The sequence below is a fragment of the Strigops habroptila genome, chromosome 2 (genome assembly GCF_004027225.2).
Source record: "Strigops habroptila isolate Jane chromosome 2, bStrHab1.2.pri, whole genome shotgun sequence".
NCBI lineage: Eukaryota > Metazoa > Chordata > Aves > Psittaciformes > Psittacidae > Strigops > Strigops habroptila.
In genome coordinates, this window is record NC_044278.2 from 119,354,028 (window position 1) to 119,374,115 (window position 20,088).

Below are 20,088 nucleotides of genomic sequence, written 5' to 3' on the forward strand. Positions count from 1 at the left end.
TTGCACTCCACTCCACTCTTACCCACTCCACTCTATTCCACCCCACTCTTACCCACTCTATTCCATTCCACTCCACTCTTGTCCACTGCATTCCACTCCACTGCATTCTTATCCACTCTATTCCACTCCATTCCACTCTTATCCACTCCATTCCATTCCACTCCACTCTCAGCCACACCACTCCATTCCACTCCGTTCCACTCCATTCCATTCCAGTTTTATTCACTCCACTCCATTCCACTCCACTCTTATCCACTCCACTCCTTATCCACTCCTCTCTTATCCACTGCATTCCACTCTTATCCACTCCATTCCCTGCCACTCCTCTCTCATCCACTCCACTCCATTCCACGCCGCTCCTCTCTTACCCACTCCACTCCATTCCACTCTACTCTTATCCACTCCATTCCATTCCACTTTTATTCACTCCATTCCACTCCACTCCTTATCCACTCCACTCTTATCCATTCCACTCTTATCCATTCCATTCCATTGTACTCCACTCCACTCTTATCCACTCCATTCCTCTCCATCCCATCCCATCCCATTCCGCTCCACTTCATTCTTATCCACTCCATTCCACTCCACTCTTATGCACTCCATTCCGTTCCACTTTTATCCACTCCATTCCACTCCACACTTTTATCCACTCCATTCCACTCCACTCTTTTATCCACTCCATTCCATTCCACTCCACTCCACTCCATTCCATTCCACTCTTATCCACTCCATTCCACTCCACTCCACTCCTTTCTTATCCACTCCATTCCATTCCACTTTTATTCACTCCACTCTATTCCACCCCACTCCTTATCCATTCCACTCTTATCCACTCCATTCCATTCCGCTCCACTCCACAATCCCAATCCCACCAGCGCCCCCGCCCCGCGCACGCGCAGTACCGCACCCGCGGCAGCTCCGCGCTTGCGCCCGTTCCTCCGCGGGCGGGGCCGCGCTCTTCAAACGCGGCGGGCGGGAGGCGGAGGGAGGCGGCAGCGCGCATGCGGGGCGGCCATGGCGGCGGCGGGCGGGAGGAGCTGGTTCCGCGGGCTGGCGCTCGGCGTCTCCCTCCTCAAGTGTCTGCTCGTCCCCGCGTAGTGAGGACCGGGGCTGGGACCGGGGCTGGGGCGGCGGGGAGCCGGCGGGCTGCGCCTCAGGGCGGGGCTGGGTCTGGGGATGGCGCCTGAGGGGGCTCTGAGGGACCGTGGTGCCCTGAAGCGCTCCGTTCCTTCGGGTTGTGGTGGGGAGCGGGAGGCGCTGCGGGGCGCTGCCTCCTCGTCCTCTCGGCGGGGGGAAATAGGTTGGGTTTGGGGGTTGAAGGCGCTTATAACACGTTCCTGGTCGGGAGGGCCTTTAAATGTGCTGGAACGTTATGGCTTTTTAATTTTGGAAAGCTTTTTTTGCTCAGAAATAAACCCGAAAAGTCAAATTGCGGCTAAAAATGAGTTATAACCTGTAATTGAGGCATTGTCAGTTAAAGCCTGTAATTTGGGCATTAATTGTCAGAAAAGGCCAAGCTGTAAGTAATTCTTGCCCTGTATCACCTCTGTATTTCCATGGCACAAAGTTCATGCAGCATCTTTGTTACTGTCTGAGTTACTTAGGATCATAGAATCACAGATTGGGTTGAAGGGACCTTAAAGCTCATCCAGTTCCAACCCCCTGCCATGGGCAGGACTTGCTCGAAGTCTTGCCCTAGAGCTGGTCAGTGTAGGTTTTCTTTTTACCTCCCCGTGGTGATGTGCTCTGAAGTGTTTCTCCTTTAAGTGCGTGTATCTGACTCTTACTATAAACCTTCTGCAGTTACTCCACGGATTTTGAAGTACATAGGAATTGGCTTGCCATCACTCACAACTTGCCCCTCTCTCAGTGGTACTACGAAGTAAGTACATGTTGGGGGTTTTTTAGCTTTGTTTAAATTATAGTCAAATTGGGCATGTGTGAATGCTGGAGGAGGAAGCCTTTTGTTATGGCAGGCAGGTGTCCTGCAGTGGTATAAAAACATGCCAGTGATGACTTCTTGGCCCTCTGTAGTGTTTAGCTAAGAAATGAGAGTTGTTTGGGGAAGCTGATGGAGGTGAAATGGAAAAGATGATTAAGGCATGTGGATTATAAAGGCTGTGGAACATTGGAGAGTTGCATAGTGGTCTTAAATTGCTGCTCTCTTTGTTCCTGTCATTAATGGTACACAGCTATGATAAAGAATGAATCATATCAATGGCCATATCCATTATGAAATCAATCACTGTTAATGTTTTGAGCTGGTGCACTAGTAGCATGCACTGATTTTAATCTGGATGAATCACTTTTAATTTCATCATAGACTCAGCCTACACAATTGGGTTGTAATCATAGAATCCCAGAGTGGTTTGGGTTGAAGGGACCTTAAAGCTCATCCAGCTCCAACCCCCTGCCACGGGCAGGGACACCTTCCACTAGAGCAGGTTGCTCCAAGCCCCTGTGTCCAACCTGGCCTTGAACACTGCCAGGGATGGGGCAGCCACAGCTTCTCTGGGAAAAGTCTGTGCCAGCGCCTCAGCACCCTCACAGGGAACAACTTCTGCCTCAGAGCTCATCTCAATCTCCCCTCTGGCAGGTTAAAGCCATTCCCCCTTGTCCTGTTTCTATTAAATAGAAGCTACTGGGATAAAATCCATCAGCTGACTTGCTGTGATGAACTGAAGGACTAGAAACAGCACAGATTGTGTTGAACTATTTAATCTTACTTTGTCTTTAGGCAACTTCAGAATGGACCCTGGATTATCCACCCTTTTTTGCTTGGTTTGAATATGCCCTTTCACATGTTGCCAAGTATTTTGACCCCAAGATGTTGGTTATTGAAAACCTGAATTACAGCAGTCATGCAACCATCTTCTTCCAAAGATTCTCTGTCATCTTTACAGATATCCTTTTCATCTATGCAGTCCACGAGTAAGTCTTAATGCTCTACTTGTAGGGACAGTGGGTGGTCTTTAATGTAAGGCCTTATTCTAGAGTAACAACAATTATTTCTACAAATAAGCTTATAAATGCATGGAAATATCCAAGTTGCTTTAGGCTGTTCAAGGAGAAATGTGGAATGTGCTGCTAAACACAAAGTAACTTGTTCTTGGAGATGCTGGTGCTGTACCTGTGGTCAGACCTGTGCACATTCAGACCTTACCTCCTGTTTCACACGTTATAGGTGGTTTGTTTCTGTTGCTGGGTTCACTTTGTAGGGCTTGCAGGACAACTTGTGTGCACCTCAGTGGCTTTTTCCTGTTGCTTTTCTTATTACTCTGTTCTCCTAGAGTAGAAGCATAAAGGAAAATTGTGACAAAAGCCGTTATCATCAGATATGCAAAGTCACTTTGGTATTCTTGATAATAAACTGATGATTCCAATGGATTCTATATATTATATATAACCTATAATTAACTATTACAGGTTTTCAGTGTGCTCTGACTTTGTGAAGAAGTGTTTCTCTTATACCTAAGGAGTGCAGGGAGGGAGATGCTCTAAGAAATAGGTTGCCTACCTTAACAATGTGGCTGCGACAGTCTTCCCTCATTCAAGTTCTCTGTTGCAGTGGAGCACTACCTGAGCTCCTTTATTTATTTTCTCTATTTGCAATGGGCTGGCTTTGCCTTGTGACCTTTTCCTTTTATTGTTCTGACTCCAAGATGTAGGAATGAGCTGGCTTAAAGTGGCTCTGCTAATAGTATTTCACCACAAATCATCCCCAACTTTTCAATCTGGTCTAACCTTACCTTCAAATAATAATATGGACCGTGTAGCTTCATACTGAGAGGTAATAAGATGTTTTTAAACAGCAGAAGTAGCTTGTAATGTTAGTGGGGGAGCCAGGAAGAGGTTAGTGTCCAACTGAGGACCTTAAATACACTTTGGTACGTTGTCTCCAGGTGTAGCAATACATTGTTCCTTCTGAGAAGTGGACAGCAAACAGGTTATGACAACCTTACAGTTACTGAATGTGAGACTTGAACCTGAGACTAAGCTACTTGACAGAAGCTTTAGCAGCTACTACAGCTATGGAACTTTCAAATCCTGTTTTTACTAAACTTTATTCCTAACTGTCTTCTCCTGATGAATTCAGCAAGAATTTTATTGCCTTCCATTCTAATAAATAGCTAACTTCAGGTTAAGTGCACTTCTCAACTCTTAAAAGCAATGATGTTTTTGTTTGCTGCTTCAGTTAAGGCTTCTGTTGCTTTTGTTCTTGCTCAGGTGCTGCAGATGTGTCAATGGAAAACGTGCTGCAAAGGATATCCTGGAAAAACCAACGTTTATTCTGGCTGTTCTGCTCTTGTGGAATTTTGGGTTGTTAATTGTGGATCGTATCCTTTCAAACTGTTGTGGGTTGTTTGTGTGTTATTGGTTTCTTTAACAACTTGTTACAGCATGTGGTACAAACCCGTGAATATTATTATTCCTATCACAACAAGTAACAGTGCTGTTGTGTTTCTGGGGTTAGTGAGTAACTTCATGTTTTCATTAGAATTAGTATTTGGCAAAATGGAAATTGTTCAGTTTCTTGGTCTGATTTGCCAGGCCAAGTGCAAGGTCCTGCCCCTGGGTCGGGGCAATCCCAGCACAAACACAGCCTGGGGGAGACTGGATGGAGCAGCCTGAGGAGAAGGACTTGGGGTTGTTGGGTGATAAGAAGCTTCCTGTGACCTGGCTTCAGTGTGTGCTTGAGCCCAGAACCCCCCCGTGTGCTGGGCTGCACCCCCAGAGCGTGAGCAGCAGGTTGAGGAAGTGGTTGTTCTGTATCCAAAGCCCAGAGAAGCTGTGGCTGCCCCATCCCTGGCAGTGTTCAAGGCCAGGTTGGACACAGGGGCTTGGAGCAACCTGCTCTAGTGGAAGGTGTCCCTGCCCGTGGCAGGGGATTGGAACTGGATGAGCTTTAAGGTTCCTTCAAACCCAAACCAATCTGGGATTCTATTATGAGCTGCAGGAGGACCAGTCTGGCAGCAGTGTGCCTGTTCCTGCTGCCTACTTCTCTGTGCCTACAAAAGCATTAGCAGACAGTCTCTTTGTTCCGGGTGTGCTTCTAAGTTTGTCCCGTGGCAAGGAAAACTCTTACAAGTGCTTTATATTCAGATGGTTTTCAAGTGGTTAATGTTACATGAGAATTAGCAAGGTGTTCTAAAGAGGGTATAAAAATAACTCTGAGAAGTCCAGTTATTGTGAGTCACTGTTGACACAAGGTGCATTGATCTGGCTGAAGAGGGAACAGAGAGGGAAAACAACAGTAATTCTTTGATAGAAGGACTAGTTTTCTCCTTCCCAGTCCTTGTCTCAGTTGCCTGCTTACAGGTGGGAGAGAAGTGGTGACTGCCATCTCCTTTAACGAGTGTGTGGCCGAGACTAATACTTAAATAAGTGGAGAATTAACCTTTTGTTTTGTTTTTTATAAGATGCACAATATGTATATAGTCAGACTGTGACATTTCCTCAAGATAATACACTAGCATTAGTAGATTTTATGTCTAAGAGTACTTACCTGTAAGCTTAACAGTGACTTTGTGTCTATGTGGAGTGAATATAAGGTGGCTATCTTGACTTAAGTTCCATTTTGATTTGAATTTATTGTTTATAAGATTGAGTCTGCCCCAGAAGACTGATAGTAGTAAAGAAAACTTGCTTTATTCTTTCTTGACTCAAGTTCAGATATTCACTTTCAGTACAATGGCTTTCTGTTTGGGCTGATGCTTCTTTCTGTGGCTCGACTGTGTCAGGTAAACTCGAGTGGCTCTTTTCTCTTTGCTGTATTTTAGATGCATTAATTCATTGTGAATGCAGTGAATTAAAAGCAGTGATGCTTTTAATTCGCACATTGAGGGCTGCTCACATTGAGGGCAATGGGAGTGGGTTGAAGTTGAGGTGTGCTAAGCTGGATGTCTAATCATGAGTTGAGTTTGGGGGCAAGAAGGGAGCTTGAAACTCACCATAATTGCTTGCTGATGCTGCAGCATTGCAGTTCCCTATGAGACAGCTAATGTCTATGTTAGACCTGAGCAACATGGCATGGTTCCCTGCCAACTTATCTCCTTCCAAGTCACCAGTCCTTAGAAAACACACCTCTGAAGCTGCAGGGAGGTGAAACCTATCCCAGTTTTCCAAGTAGCATGTGACAATATAGTTTCCTTATCCATCCCTGTTGTGCACAACACTACTGAGATTGTCATTTGAAGTAAACACTCTTTTTATACCTATGATAAGTGTCCTGTCAGGAGTACAACAGAGGACCACTAAAAGGGACTACAGGTAGAAGAGCTTAGGTTTTGCTCTGCTTTTCTTTCAGAGAAGATATTTGGAGGGTGCTCTTCTTTTTGCTGTTCTGCTACATTTCAAGCACATCTACATGTACGTGGCCCCAGCATATGGCATTTATTTGCTACGATCCTATTGCTTTACTGCAAATCATGCAGGTAAGATGGGGTTCTCCTCACTTGCTTTTGGGGGATTGTCTTGGGGGGCCAGGAGAAGACAAGACATGCAGATATCATCGGAATGAAATGGCTGTGGGGCAGGTGATAATTCTGCTTGGCAAATTCTTTAAAGATCTTTGGAATTTTTCTGCAAAATACACAATTCTAGGGAGTTTCACATCTATATTGGTAAGAATAAATGATATTGTTTGAAAACTTGATGTGGTTTATCCCTAGGAGGTTTTATATGATTGGAATGAGCTTCACATTATAAAACCCAACATGAACAGCTAGAGGTGGCAGTTTGAAGCCATAAGAATTAGTCTTAATATGGATCAGCATCAGAAGTTATTTCAAAGTCCTTCTCTGAGTTTCTCTCCACTTCTTAGCACTGAAACATGTGCAGTACTCCTCACATGAGCAGAGAAGGTACTTCTTTTGAAAGAGAAAATACCAAAAGCTTTGTATAATGTAGAAGCTGCGATGTGGGTAACAACAAATGCAGACTAACTGCTGAAGGAAGCAGCTGAATGCATTGACATAAAAAGCTATGTGCTTTTAGATAGGTGCCAGCAATTCATGTTGGCATGGAATGCTTTGCCACCCTCTCTGCCACAGTAACTGTTTTGATGATCTCTTTGCTTCTTGTAGATGGATCCCTGAAGTGGAGAAGTTTCAGCTTTCTTCATTTGACTCTTCTGGGCTTGATTGTCTGTCTTGTTTCTGCTCTTTCATTGGGCCCCTTCATAGTATTGGTAATACCCCCCCTTTGTACCCTTTTATTCCCCTGAACTGTTAGAAAATGATGTTGTAAAAACAGAAACCACATCTCGTCTAAAGAGGCTGTTTCTTTCTTCTCTCTTGTTTCCCCCAGGGCCAACTGCCTCAAGTCATGTCACGGCTTTTCCCTTTCAAGCGAGGCCTCTGCCATGCCTATTGGGCCCCAAACTTCTGGGCTCTCTACAACGCTGTGGATAAAGCACTGACAGTTTTAGGTACAGTATCCTAATCCTGCTGGTTGGTGTTTTGCCTCTGCCTAAAATCCAGAGAGCAGAGAGAGCTCTCTGGATTTTAGTCCTCCCCATTGGAATGCAGGTAGTAAATTACATTTTCACATTGCCTTAATCCTCCCAACACCACAGCACATGATGTCTAGGGGTTGGAACTGGGTGAGCTTTAAGGTCCTTTCCAACCCAAATCAGTCTGGGATTCTATGATACATTTTCAGCAGTAAGTCAGAAACCCATCTTTCCTCTCCGCTAACCTTTAAAAAAGACAAGAATTTGGCATGTGCTTGTTTCAGCTACTTCATTTTCTTCATAAATAATTATCAATTTGTGCTTTTCTTTTGTTTTTAGGTTTAAAGTGTAATTTTCTTGATCACACAAAAATTCCTAAAGCCTCTATGACAGGAGGGCTGGTTCAGGAATTTCAGCACACTGTCCTCCCTTCTGTGACTCCACTGGCAACGTTAATCTGTACTTTCATATCTATACTGGTAAGAATAAATAAGATTTGGGGGGGGGACCCTGATGTGTTTTGTCCCTCATAGGTTTTACTTGATTAGCATGAGCTTCACAGGAATTTTAATTCTAGGGCAACAAATAAGTTTGAAGGCCAGGTTGGACAGGGCTTGGAGCAACCCGCTCTAGTGGAAGGTGTCCCTTCCCCTAAGGTTGGAACCGTATGAGCTTTAAGATCTGAGCTTTAAGATCCCTTCCAACCCAAACCATTCTATGATTCTAAAATCATGTCTCTGTCAGCTCTGGAATGGTAAAAAGATCTTGGATCAAACCCACTCTGCATGCTGAGCTATGAGAGAACTTTTGTGATAGAAAGTAGTTGAACTAGGATGGGAGTAGAGATACTGATGGAACTGTCTGGGCAGCTTATGGTGTTCCTGACAGTGGGAGCTATAGGCAGGATGGTGTTCTTCATACTGCAAGCAAAGAATTAAAGGTTTGATAAGTCATTACCTGGATGTAGAGTCTTTCTCACTCTAATGAGCAAATACTCTTTGTTTCAACACCTTTATGTAGTAAGTTCGATAAAATGAGTTCAGTGGCTTTGATGCAAAGACACTTCTTGCAACACAACTAATGGAGTTGGCTGTGGTCTTTCAGTCTGCTTTTCCTCTCCTGGTAAACTGATTAAGTCCTCCAGGCTCTACTCCTCCATCCAAATAGATACAGTTCCTCCAGTGCTGTGTTAATGCTTGTGCCCCACAAGCACAACCTGGGTGCAGTGGTGTTTAGTAACATTGAAACATCTCTTTGCACAATGGCTTGTGTTCAGGATTTCCAGACTGTTCACTGAAGTCCTGTTTTTGCCTGTTGTTTCTAGCCCTCTGTTTTCTGTCTTTGGTTTAAACCTCAAGGGCCCAGAGGCTTTCTGCAGTGCCTTGTTCTCTGTGCATTGAGCTCCTTCATGTTTGGTTGGCACGTGCATGAGAAAGCAATACTCCTTGCTATTCTGCCCCTAAGGTAAGTGAATTCTGTACGCAGCAGCTGGCCAAACTGAACCCGCAGCCACTTGTTGAAGAATCCTCAAAGAGGATCACTTTGGTTTCAATATCTCTCAGGAAATCAGCATAGAATGCCTGAAGCTGTAAAGTTTTAGTGCACTTGAAGTTAACTTCAACCACAATTAAATGTGGCTGCTTTTGCAATCGGGTGTGCTCATGCCAGTGTAGCGTATGTAGGAAACTGGTGTGGTGTCAAACAGTATCTTCTATGAGATACTAACACTGGTTTATACTTTACAACAGCTTGCACTGACAGAAGCTGTAAGTAGAGCTTTATTGGTAGTAGCTGAGTCCCATATCAGCTCTGTGGGGCACAGCAAAGCTTTGTACTGATTTACACGTGATCAGAAGAACAGAAGTGTGTGGTGCTGGGAGAACTAGGAGTCTGACTCGGGCCTGTGCACTCCATGCCCTCTTTTGTGTCTCTTTGAAGGCTGAGCTGTACTAAGATGCATAGTATAAAGTAAATCTCTGTTTTGATTCAGATGCTTGATTGCTGTTAGAGTAATGAAAACCAAACCAAGCCATGCTTATGTTAGAATGGGGTTCAGCCTTCAGGCTGCATGTGCACACACAGCTCTTAAAAGAATCCATTCAGCTTCCCCTTGAAGCTTCCTTTTCTTAGAGACGGCCTGGGAGCAGGCTTGATACAGCTCATTGTGACATGGTGGTGAAAGCAGGGTGCTTTATTTCCCCCACTGTTATTCCATTTGTGTATTCATTGCACCCCGAAAGTCCAAGACTTGTTTGTTGCATGTCTTGTGGCTTTGCTTCTTAAAGAGACGAATTGATTGCCTTGCCTGGTGCAGAGCACTTGGCGCTGCTGCCATACTCAAGCTTGGGGAGCATTTGTGGTTAATTTAGTTCTTCTTCTCTCTGAATAGTTTAGAGATCTGCTCTGGCAGGGACAAATGTAAAGATATCACAGCTCAAGCCTTTGTGAGTGCTGTGGTTCATAGTTAAAACTCAGGAGCCAGCTGAGGAAAGGGACCTTCTGCATTGTGCTTGACAGGAGCAATACATGGTTTCTACCAGAAGGACTTCATGACTGCTCAGGGTAGAATCAGAAGCTGCCTCACCAGTGTTGCTACAAACTCTATTTCGCTTGTTTGGAGACACAGTGATGTTTAAACTCTTGAAGTGAGAATTGTGGGAGGGAGGAAAGAAGGGAGGAAATTAGCACTGGAAAAACAAAAGGAGACAAAGCAGGGATGATAATGTTGGCAGCCAGCTGGCAAAGGGATTTATAGCTGATTTTTCTTTCTCCTGCATTTTTATCTCTCAGGCCAGGTGGTTTGGAAGCAGGAGACGTCATCCCAGGCCCAGTGTTTGGAGGGACTGGGATACTATGAAACTGACTTCAGTCTCTTGGGATTTGTGTTGTGTTTTGCTGAAGTTTGCTTTGCTAAAAGACCAAAGCCTAACAAATTCTTATCATTTTTAGCTTGTTGTCTGTTCAGAGAGCCAAGGATGCTGGCATCTACTTGATTCTGACAACAACAGGGCATTTCTCACTTTTTCCATTGTTGTTCACACCACCAGGTAAAGTGTTTTCCTTCTTTCTGCGCTTTCATCTTACTGCTTTGAGTGGTTTCTATTTTGGGTCATGGGTTTGGATTGTGTGGTTATGTTGAAAGGTGCAGGAGGCTGTATGTCTGCCTGCTTCCACAAATACAAACTCTCCAGCTAGTGGAAAGAAATGTTGCTTTTAAAAGCTGTAGAAGAAGGAGGAGTAGCACTTAAGCTGAATTGAGATAAGAAATTGTCACAGTTCTCTTTGTTATCCCTCATTCTGCCACAGTTCTAGAAACTTCCCCCATCCAACATCACCATGTGAAGGAAGAGTAATGAAGACAATTAGGAAGCATGAACCTGGCAGGCTGGTTTCCAGCTGACTTCATGCTGTCAGTAATGTGCTTAAACTAAGAAATGATGCAGCAGCACCAGTTAAATCAGTTTGTGAAGGGGCAGATTTGTCTTTGTGGCCAAAAGCTGTTCCTTCCTTCCTCCCCTTCCAGTTAATTAGGGCTCTGTTTGCCTCACTAAAACCCCAGGCCATCGTAGCTGTGACAACACTGTATTGATTGTCATCCTTTGGGAGAGTTCAAATCCAGACTCTCTCTGTCTGATAATGCTTCTTATTTGCAGTGGCAAAGCTGCTACTTTGAGAAATGAGAAACTTCCCCTGCTTTCTCTATTACTTCATTTTTATCTAGCATCCAACCTGGAACCAAATAGCATTGATTTGGCTGTCATTTGTTTTAAGCTTCCCAGTGATTTCTCATTTTTCCATGTCCTATGCAGTAAAACACTTAGTTCTCTTTGGAGACAATAACTTGAACAGTGCGAGTGTGATTAGTAGGGTTTAAAGATCCTGGAATTTATATGGCAAAAAGGTTTTTATCATTAACTTTCAAAGTGTATTATGTTCCTGTGTTTCAGAACTCCCAACTAAAATCCTGCTCATGCTGCTGTTCACTGTTTATAGCTTCTCTTCATTGAAATCTCTGTTCAGGTAATTAAAGAAGCGTGTTCCTACCACCAAGAACAGAACACTCTCTTCTGTTACTGGGAATGATGTTGTCACACAGCAAACTGTTGCTCAAGTGTCAAATTAAAGTGTTACTTGTCAAAAGGTGCTGCTGCCTCTGCTCTCCTCTCAGGAGGCATGGCTTCAGCTGGGATAATTACAGCCCATCCTGGTTACTTTGGAATTGTGACAGCTCTCCAGTTGGTCCCAGTAGGCTGTAAATCCCCACCTGCTCCATGTGCTGTTAAAGCATGAAGTTATAATGTTGTAGCCTGTGAGGATTTAATTCAGTATTGGAGCACTTGTGGCAGCGAGTTATCTAGAGTTTATCTGCACCAGTTACAAATGGTATTGTGGGTTTTTGCAGTAATACAGAATCATAGAATGGTTTGGGTTGAAGGCACCTTAAAGCTCATCCAGTGCCAACCCCCTGCCACGGGCAGGGACACCTTCCACTAGAGCAGGTTGCTCCAAGCCCCTGTGTCCAACCTGGCCTTGAACACTGCCAGGGATGGGGCAGCCACAGCTTCTCTGGGCTTTGGATGTAGAAGTGTCTCTATGGATATCTCTGTTCACTGAAATGATGTGAGGTGAACAGCTGATGAGATTTCTACTTACATTCCAAGGAATCTTGGAACTTGGTGTAATAGCCACATGATAAGGGAATTAGCGGTATTCTTTGTTACCATGCTGGGTTTTGCCTACTGAAACTCTTTAAATTGTTATTTGCAGAGTTAATGAGCTTTTGGGGGTGATTCTTTGCACTAGTCACCAGTGATAAGTGAAAAAAACAGAAGTTATTTTAAATTATTTTTAATGTATTTTAATACTACCTTTTGCTTTTAATTCCTCTGACAGGAGAGAGAGGCCTCTCCTTAACTGGCTCGAAACAATCTACCTCATCCAACTGGTGCCTTTGGAAATCTTCTGTGAATTTATATTTCCCCTGACCCCCTGGAAGTGGCATTATCCTTTCGTCCCTCTGCTGCTCACCTCTGTCTACTGTGCTCTGGGTGTCACATACGCTTGGCTGAAACTCTACATCTCTGTCTTGACTGAGAGAATTTCTGTTAGACAAAAGGCTGAGTAAAGTCACAGTGTTTGGACCAGTCCTGGGTTATCCCTTTGAGGGGATTATCCAGCACAGTTGAGGGTTGTCATAAGGACATATGATCCAGCCTACATCTACCATGACCAGGAGGGGAGTTCTAACACTTCTATACTGCCCACCAAGGATACCTCTGAGCAGAAGCACTCATCACCATTACATAGGGCACAGTGTGATGCCACTTGCCGTGGATTAACTGTGAACTTAACAAGGGCCAGACTTCATTCCCAAGGAAAACCTGCCTGGCTTTCCTATTAGTGTCTGTATTTAAACAACAATCACTGCAGCAAATCACAAGGGATCGTTGCTGTGTAGCAGAGCGTTGTAACTGCAGTCTGTGGAATATGTAAATAAAAACTTGGTATTTTTTGTTTGAGCCTTTCTTATGGTTTTTTCAGCTCGTATCTGAGCTGTGCTTTTGAGGGACACCCACACAAGTAAGGAGGGAGAGTCTACCTGGGAATTTGTCCTGGGGTGTTTTGTCAGGCTCTTGAACACCTGAATCTTGAGCTTTTAAATTAGTCGCATAGTGTCTCCAGCTCCCCGTGACCCGGCTTCAGTGTGCACTTGAGCCCAGAACCTGCCCGTGAGCAGCAGGTCAGGGAGGGGATCCTGCCCCTCTGCTGCGCTCTGGGGAGACCCCCCCTGCAGCCCTGATCCAGCTCTGGGCAACAGCACAAGAGGGACGTGGAGCTGCTGGAGCGAGGCCAGAGGAGGCCCCGGAGCTGCTGCAAGGGGTGGAGCAGCTCTGCTCTGGAGCCAGGCTGAGAGAGCTGGGCTGGGGCAGCCTGGAGAAGAGAAGGCTCCTGAAGGGGAGACCTTAGAGCAGCTCCAGTGCCTAAAGGGGCTCCAGGAAACCTGGAGAGGGGCTTTGGCCAAGGGCCTGGAGGGACAGGCCAAGGGGAATGGCTTTAACCTGCCAGAGGGGAGATTGAGATGAGCTCTTAGGCAGGAGCTCTTAGGCGGAAGCTCTTCCCTGTGAGGGTGCTGAGGCGCTGGCACAGGGTGCCCAGAGAAGCTGTGGCTGCCCCATCCCTGGCAGTGTTCAAGGCCAGGTTGGACACAGGGGCTTGGAGCAACCTGCTCTAGTGGAAGGTGTCCCTGCCCGTGGCAGGGGGTTGGAGCTGGATGAACTTTAAGGTCCCTTCCAACACAAACCAGTTTATGTGTTCATTAACAGTTATATCAGTCATTGTACTGTTGCAACAGTTTTAATGTGATTTTATATTAATATTAAATATTAATATGATTTATATAAATATTAGTATGATTTATATGAAAAAATAACACCATGGTCGGTCTCATTCTTTAACCCGTTGCCAGGAACAGCTCTGAAAATGAGTTGGGTTTGATTTTAGTGTTTAATTAAACACTTAATTACAGCCTGCCCTCCCTAATGCTTCACAGGCTGAGCCTCTTCACCCACCGGGCTGCGGACTGAGGGGACCCCCGATAAAGGCTCTGGGAGGGATGGGGGGATGTTGTTTTGAGCTGGGTTTTGGGGCTGTTTTCGGCATTTTAGTGTTTTTTCATTAAACGCCGCGGCTCTGCCAGGGCGCGGAACCCGAGTGCGCGGCGGCGGTGTCGGCGGAGGGCGCCTCCACAGCACCGCTCCGCCCGGTCACCTTGGCGGGCCGCCGCCGCCATGGTGTTCCTGCCCGACGAGTCGCGGTCGCTGCCGCCGCCGCCCATCTTCAACAGGATCTCGGCGTGGCTGGGCTTTACGGGCTGGTTATCGGCGCTGCTGGACAACGGCTTCAACCACCGGCCCGTCCTCAGAGCCGGTGCGGCGGGAATGGCGGAGCCCTGAGGGGAGGGGATGAGGCGGGAGGGAAGGGGGAGACTGAGGTGAGGGGATGGAGAAGGAGCGGGGTTAGGGGGTATGTGGGATTTGGGGTGACTCTGAGGGATATAGGGATGGGGAAAAGGGGGAGCCACCCTTAAGTGAGGAGCAGGGGGGTAGAGGGTGCTGTGGGGTGAAGTGGGTGGGATTTGGGGTGATCTTGAGGGATATAGGGATGGGGAGAGGGGGATAGAGCCCTGACCTGAAGTGAGGGGCTGGTGGGGTTAGAAGGTGCTGCGGGATGGAATATGTGGGATTTGGGGTGATCTTGAGGGATATAGGGGTGGGAGGGAGGAGAAGGGCGCCTGAGATGAGGGGGTGGAGGTATATGGGATTTGGGGTGCATCTGAGGGATATAGGGATGGGGAAAAGGGGGAGCCACCCTTAAGTGAGGGGCTGGGGATAGAGGGTGCTGTTGGAGGGGGTATATGGGATTTGGGGTGACTCTGAGGGACCCTGAGGTGAGGGGATGAGCAAGCAGAGGGGATTAGGGAGGCTGGGAAGGGGGGGTGCAGGATTGGGGGTGACATTGAGGGATATAGGGGTGGGAAGAAGGTGAGGGGTTGAGGGAGTTATAGCGGGGATGGGGAAGGGGGTATGTGGGATTTGAGGTGACTCTGTGGGATATAGGGGCAGTGGGAAGGAGAAGGGGTCCTGAGGTGAAGGTCTGGGGGGAAAAGGGGTGCTCTGTAGGTGTTTGGGTGTCTCTAAGGGATGATGAGAATGAAGGGGAAGGAGCCCTGAGGGGTCTGTTTGTTAGCAGAAGGGGGGGGATTGGAGGTAATCAGAGGGAGCTGGGAAGGGGAATCATATGGGTGTGGAGGGTGTGGAGGGGATTTGAGGTGACTCTATGGGGGATATGGGGTGACAGGAAGGGGAAGGAGCCCTGAGCAAAGGGGGGTCCTATCTGTGGGGCTGTCAGTGCTGCAGGTGAGGGTGCTATAGGGACCTGGGGCGCCCTATATTTGACCCTATATCCACAGAATCAAAGCAGGGACAGGAGCTGGGACCTACGGGACTGAAGTGTCTGGGGGGGGGGGCTGGAGAAAGCAGGGGACCCACATGGAGCGGGGAGATGGGCTCAGACCAGGGGTATTCCCCTCCCTGCTGCAGGAGTTCACCGCCAGGTCCTGTTCACCACCGTGGGGTGGTTTGTTGGCTATTACCTGGCTAAGCGCATGGAGTACATGTATGCCAAACTGGACAGAGAGCTGCTGGAGTACGTCAAGCAGCACCCAGAGGACTTCAAGGGAACAGGTAGGATAAGTTGGTGTTTTAAAGGAAGATTTCGGCCTGCCCTGATGTACCTTTGTGTAAAGATGGTGCTGGGCTGCTTGTGGAATCTGGTCTTTTCTAGCAAGTTGGACCGACTGCTGACTCCTTCCTGCTTATTCACAATGTAAATTGCATCAGTATTAAGGATTTTATGAGATGAAAATAGAGACCTTACATAATATTATAAATTAGAGGTGTATATATATTACAAATGTAAATAATATCATAAATATAGAGGTCTATATATTTTTTTATATATATAGAGAGAGAGAGAGGTCTTCCAGTGCCTAAAGGGGCTCCAGCAAACCTGGAGAGGGGCTTTGGACAAGGGTCTGTAGGGACAGGCCAAGGGGAATGGCTTTAACCTGCCAGAGGGGAGACTGAGATGAGCTCTGAGGCAGAAGCTCTTCCCTGTGACTCTGACTTCTGTTTAGTTGATCAGGTGCTTTGATGAGCACCTCAAAAGAACGGAGCTTTAGTAAATGTTGTCACTAAGCCCAGTGATGTGATGGTAAATTTTGGTGAAAATTGACTATTTTCTAATACAGTTACAACTGAGGGAGTGTGGCTGTTGGATTGTGATCCACATCCTGCCATGTTGGAAGGAATATGCAGAAAGAAAGAAGTGTTAATGCTGAGATCTCTGCAGAGGCATCTGTGGAGAGCCCTGGGGAGAAGGAATGACATATATAATTTATGCAGCAAGGTGATAGTTCACTGTTGGTAGCAAAAACCAGGGATTTGGTGGCTTCATAGAATCCCAGCCTGGTTTGTGTTGGAAGGGACCTTAAAGCACATCCAGTTCCAACCCCCTGCCACGGGCAGGGACACCTTCCACTAGAGCAGGTTGCTCCAAGCCCCTGTGTCCAACCTGGCCTTGAACACTGCCAGGGATGGGGCAGCCACAGCTTCTCTGGGAAAAGTCTGTGCCAGCGCCTCAGCACCCTCACAGGGAAGAGCTTCTGCCTCAGAGCTCATCTCAGTCTCCCCTCTGGCAGGTTAAAGCCATTCCAAAAGGGGATAGATTGTTAACCTTAATCTGAAACATCAGAATCGATCTCAAATGCTGATGAGGTTTCTCACCTTCGCCTCTTGCAGAAAAGAAAAGAATAGGAGAGGTTCTGGAGGAATTCTGCCCAGTTCGCTGAGGTGACACGACACAGGATGGGCTAATCCCAGTCCAAGAACTCTGTCACTGCTCAACCGTCCATGGCTGGGAAATGAACCAGTTTTCATGTAATAAAAGCTACAGTTCAATACTTGGTGTTTAATTCTTTGCTCTTCTGTTCCATTCTGGTGTACCAATATGTAGGTAACTGGTATTTGTAATAAGATAATGACTTTAATTCACCCCTTTTCCAGTTATTTAACTGTGAACGTGGAAAATTGTTCCTGTGGTGAATGTTTTATATAACTACTTGTCTAAGTGCCTCCTTTTTACCTCTCCCTGGTGCTTCTAACCCATGAACATACGCTTTTTGGGGTCAAAACTGTGCTTTATCTCTTGTCTCCTGCTGCTGAGCGTGTGTGCCAGGTCCCTGCTTCCTGTTCCACTGGATGTGGCTGCACAGACAGAACTGAAACGCTGCAACACTTGGGGCAGCTCCAGAGCAGGAATCTCGGATGGGCAGGAGAAAGGCCTGGGGAGCTGTGGGGCACGGGGAGCTGTGGGGCACGGGGAGCACCTGCAGTGGTGGGACACCCCTGGGGAGACCTTTGAAGAGGGCCCTAAACCTGGTGACTGCTAGAGCATGGGTTGATGTCTCCCACCCTCTGTTGTAGGTGCACGGCAGCAGGGTTCAAGAAGAAATTCTTTAATGCGAGGGTGCTGAGGCACTGGCACAGGGTGCCCAGAGAAGCTGTGGCTGCCCCATCCCTGGCAGTGTTCAAGGCCAGGTTGGACACAGGGGCTTGGAGCAACCTGCTCCAGTGGAAGGTGTCCCTGCCCGTGGCAGGGGGTTGGAACTGGAGGAGCTTTAAGGTCCTTCCAACCCAAACCCTTCTGTGACTCTCTGATTCTTAGTCCCTTCACATTCCCCATCATTGATCTCATGTGAACTCCCTTCCCAGCTCAGACAGTGTTTCCCCCACCCCATCCCACATCCTTCTCAATGACTCCACCACAGGAAAGCACCAACACCACCACCACCAACAGCTTCTGAGGGCTCATTTTATTATCAAAGACAGGGAAAAGCCCCCCTGGAGTCCAGGAACCAGCTGGAAAAGGGCTCGGCAGCCGCAGGCACCGTCGGGGCTCGGGGCCACCGCTTGACATCGCCGCTTCGTGCTGCTCTTTGAAAATGAAGAGCAGGGCACGAGCCTGCGGCTCCTCATGGACCTGCAGCACCTCCAGAGGCTTCTTCCCATGAGGATGAGGCACCGTCTGGCTCTGGGGTGGCCGCAGCCAGGAGATCCGCTGCCACGAGCGGGGCTGGGGAAGAGCCGGGATGGGCACGGTGGGGACGTCCTCTCCTTCATGCCACCAGCACCCGTCCTGCAACGGCAGCTCTGCTGAGCCCGAGATCATCCCAGGAGCTCCCTGGGCACCAGCCCTGCCCCATGGGCCCTGAACCCCCCAGTCTCTGCACAGAGGGATGGGATGAGCCCCCTCCTTCGGCGGGGAGATGGGAACCTGCCAGCCCGTGAGGGGACAGACTCTGTTCCCATGCGCTTCCCGGGAGCTCCCCACCCGGCAGTGCTGGGGACCCCTCCGTGGCCATCGGCCCCCCTGGCCCCGGTGCCCCCGGTCTCAGCATCCCGCAGCTCTTACCTGGTGGCCGGGGCAGGGTCACCAGCTGGGCTGCCCCTCGCTGGGGCTGATCTGCTCCAGGATCTGGCTGTACCTCCGCGTGAGGGCATTGGTGTCCCTGGTGAGGTGGGTGAGGACCTGCTGCAGCCCGGCCAGGTGGTGGCACAGCCGCTGCTCCAGCCGCTCCTCCCCGCTGCCGGCGTCGTCCCAGGACGCGTCGGGGCTGGCGCTGGCCGGGCTCCGGTCGCTCCCGGAGGCCAGGCCCTTCTCCACCATGGGCTTGATGGCCTTGAGGAGCTGGTAGCGCTCGTAGAGGTCCGTGTGGCCATTGGCATCCGGAGCCGCCCCGTCCTGCTGCTGCGGGAAGACCCCTCGGAGCAGGCTGGGGAACATCACCTCCTGCTCCATCTTCTGCGTGGCTGAGAAGTACTGCTCCATGGCCCCGCTCCCGGCTGCGGCAGCGCTGCTCCGGGCTCTGCTCCGCGCTCTGCTCCCCGGCCCCGCCGCGGCCTCTTTATGTGGTGCCGGGGCCCGGCCCCGCTCTGCCGCGCTCCGCTGCGGGCCCCGGGGCTGTCACCTCTGCCCCTTCCCGCTGCCACGCGCCCGGGACGTGGGCACTGCGGGGACATTGAGCAACCCCGCTCTCGGCCGTGGGGCAGCGCCGGGGGTTGCAAAAGGGGTGAGTGACCCCGTGGCCTTGCCACAAATAGAACCATTGCCACACGCTGCAGGGACCCCTGGGCACGGCAATGCCGGGCACTGCCCCATCCTGGCCTCTGCTCTGCCATGGGGTTTGGGGGGGACGGCCCCATCTGCACTCTATAGACAGCTCTTCTGAGTCCCATCGTTCCCGCTGTCCCTACACGTGCCCACGCTGCCACCCGTCCTCTCCCCACCAGATCTGTCCCCACCACCCCTCCTGTCCCTTCCTGGGTGTCCCCAGCATCTCCGGGTTCCTGCCATGGGTCCCAGTGCTGCACCGAGCTGTGTGGGTGCTGCTGGCCCCATGTCGGTGCCAGCCAGGAGCTTGGCTTGTGGGCTTGTGGGCACTGCAGAGCTGCTTGGAGGTGCAGGGACATCACAGTGCTCCGGGGACAGAGGAACACAGGGGATGCTCTGCACCCCAGCTCCCTTCAGCACCATCCTCTCAAGCTGCCTGTAGTGCTCTTGGCAGCATGTTGGGGGCTAACTGGGTTTCGGCAGCCCCAGGTCACTCCCCAGCTCTCCATCCTTGTGACGTGCATCATTCCCAAACCCTCCCCATGCTCTGGGACCCCATCAGCCAAAAGCGGGACCCCCACATCCTGCTGGGAGCCGGGGGGAGCTGCTGCTGCCGGCAGCGATGGCAGGAGCGGGGGAGAAGGGCCGGGGCTGGGTCCCAGCACAGCCACCGTGGGGCTGCAGCGTGGCTGGGGACAGGCTGAGCCTCAATGGGGCACCCAGCCCCAGGTTGGGGTCCAGGGGAGGCTGCTCAGGGCCATCAGTCTGCAATGATGAGTGAGGTTGTGCTGCCGCATGGGTCCTGTGTGTGTTCATGGGGACTCGGGATGGGGACATGGTGAGGAGCAAATGCCGTGATGGAAATCTCCCACAGACACGGCTCTGAGCCACCACTGCCCATGGGG

The 20,088-nt window shown here is 49.0% G+C and overlaps 3 protein-coding genes across 3 annotated transcripts; 2 read left to right on the forward strand and 1 right to left on the reverse strand.

The window, feature by feature from the left end:
* The first annotated feature begins 1,001 nt into the window (after window positions 1-1,001).
* Window positions 1,002-12,972, forward strand: ALG8 (ALG8 alpha-1,3-glucosyltransferase). The gene is made up of 13 exons (XM_030475874.1): window positions 1,002-1,097; window positions 1,804-1,882; window positions 2,738-2,931; window positions 4,228-4,337; window positions 5,674-5,741; window positions 6,308-6,434; window positions 7,086-7,189; window positions 7,309-7,429; window positions 7,793-7,932; window positions 8,778-8,917; window positions 10,403-10,500; window positions 11,401-11,473; window positions 12,347-12,972. Exons 1-13 carry the CDS (start codon window positions 1,015-1,017, stop codon window positions 12,576-12,578), a joined length of 1,569 nt encoding a protein of 522 aa, XP_030331734.1. The 5' UTR covers window positions 1,002-1,014; the 3' UTR covers window positions 12,579-12,972.
* A 1,071-nt stretch (window positions 12,973-14,043) lies between these two features.
* On the forward strand, window positions 14,044-16,973 carry NDUFC2 (NADH:ubiquinone oxidoreductase subunit C2). Its single transcript, XM_030475880.1, has 3 exons — window positions 14,044-14,380; window positions 15,553-15,696; window positions 16,813-16,973. Exons 1-3 carry the CDS (start codon window positions 14,242-14,244, stop codon window positions 16,860-16,862), a joined length of 333 nt encoding a protein of 110 aa, XP_030331740.1. The 5' UTR covers window positions 14,044-14,241; the 3' UTR covers window positions 16,863-16,973.
* Window positions 16,974-17,868: 895 nt separating this feature from the next.
* Window positions 17,869-19,036, reverse strand: LOC115603718 (thyroid hormone-inducible hepatic protein-like). Its single transcript, XM_030475878.2, has 2 exons — window positions 18,485-19,036; window positions 17,869-18,208 (listed from the first exon to the last, which is right to left on the reverse strand). The coding sequence occupies exon 1, from the start codon at window positions 18,899-18,901 to the stop codon at window positions 18,503-18,505; it is 399 nt and encodes a 132-aa protein (XP_030331738.1). The 5' UTR covers window positions 18,902-19,036; the 3' UTR covers window positions 17,869-18,208; window positions 18,485-18,502.
* Window positions 19,037-20,088: the final 1,052 nt, after the last annotated feature.

Bases quoted from the DNA above. Each gene is read 5' to 3' on its own strand.
- ALG8 (XM_030475874.1), top strand. From the start codon at position 1,015: ATGGCGGCGGCGGGCGGGAGGAGCTGGTTCCGCGGGCTGGCGCTCGGC. The intron at 1,098-1,803 runs GTGAGGACCGGG...AACCTTCTGCAG, and splicing joins TGTCTGCTCGTCCCCGCGTA to TTACTCCACGGATTTTGAAG. The intron at 11,474-12,346 runs GTAATTAAAGAA...TTCCTCTGACAG, and splicing joins TCATTGAAATCTCTGTTCAG to GAGAGAGAGGCCTCTCCTTA.
- NDUFC2 (XM_030475880.1), top strand. From the start codon at position 14,242: ATGGTGTTCCTGCCCGACGAGTCGCGGTCGCTGCCGCCGCCGCCCATC. The intron at 14,381-15,552 runs GTGCGGCGGGAA...TCCCTGCTGCAG, and splicing joins CCGGCCCGTCCTCAGAGCCG to GAGTTCACCGCCAGGTCCTG. The intron at 15,697-16,812 runs GTAGGATAAGTT...CGCCTCTTGCAG, and splicing joins AGAGGACTTCAAGGGAACAG to AAAAGAAAAGAATAGGAGAG.
- LOC115603718 (XM_030475878.2), bottom strand. From the start codon at position 18,901: ATGGAGCAGTACTTCTCAGCCACGCAGAAGATGGAGCAGGAGGTGATG.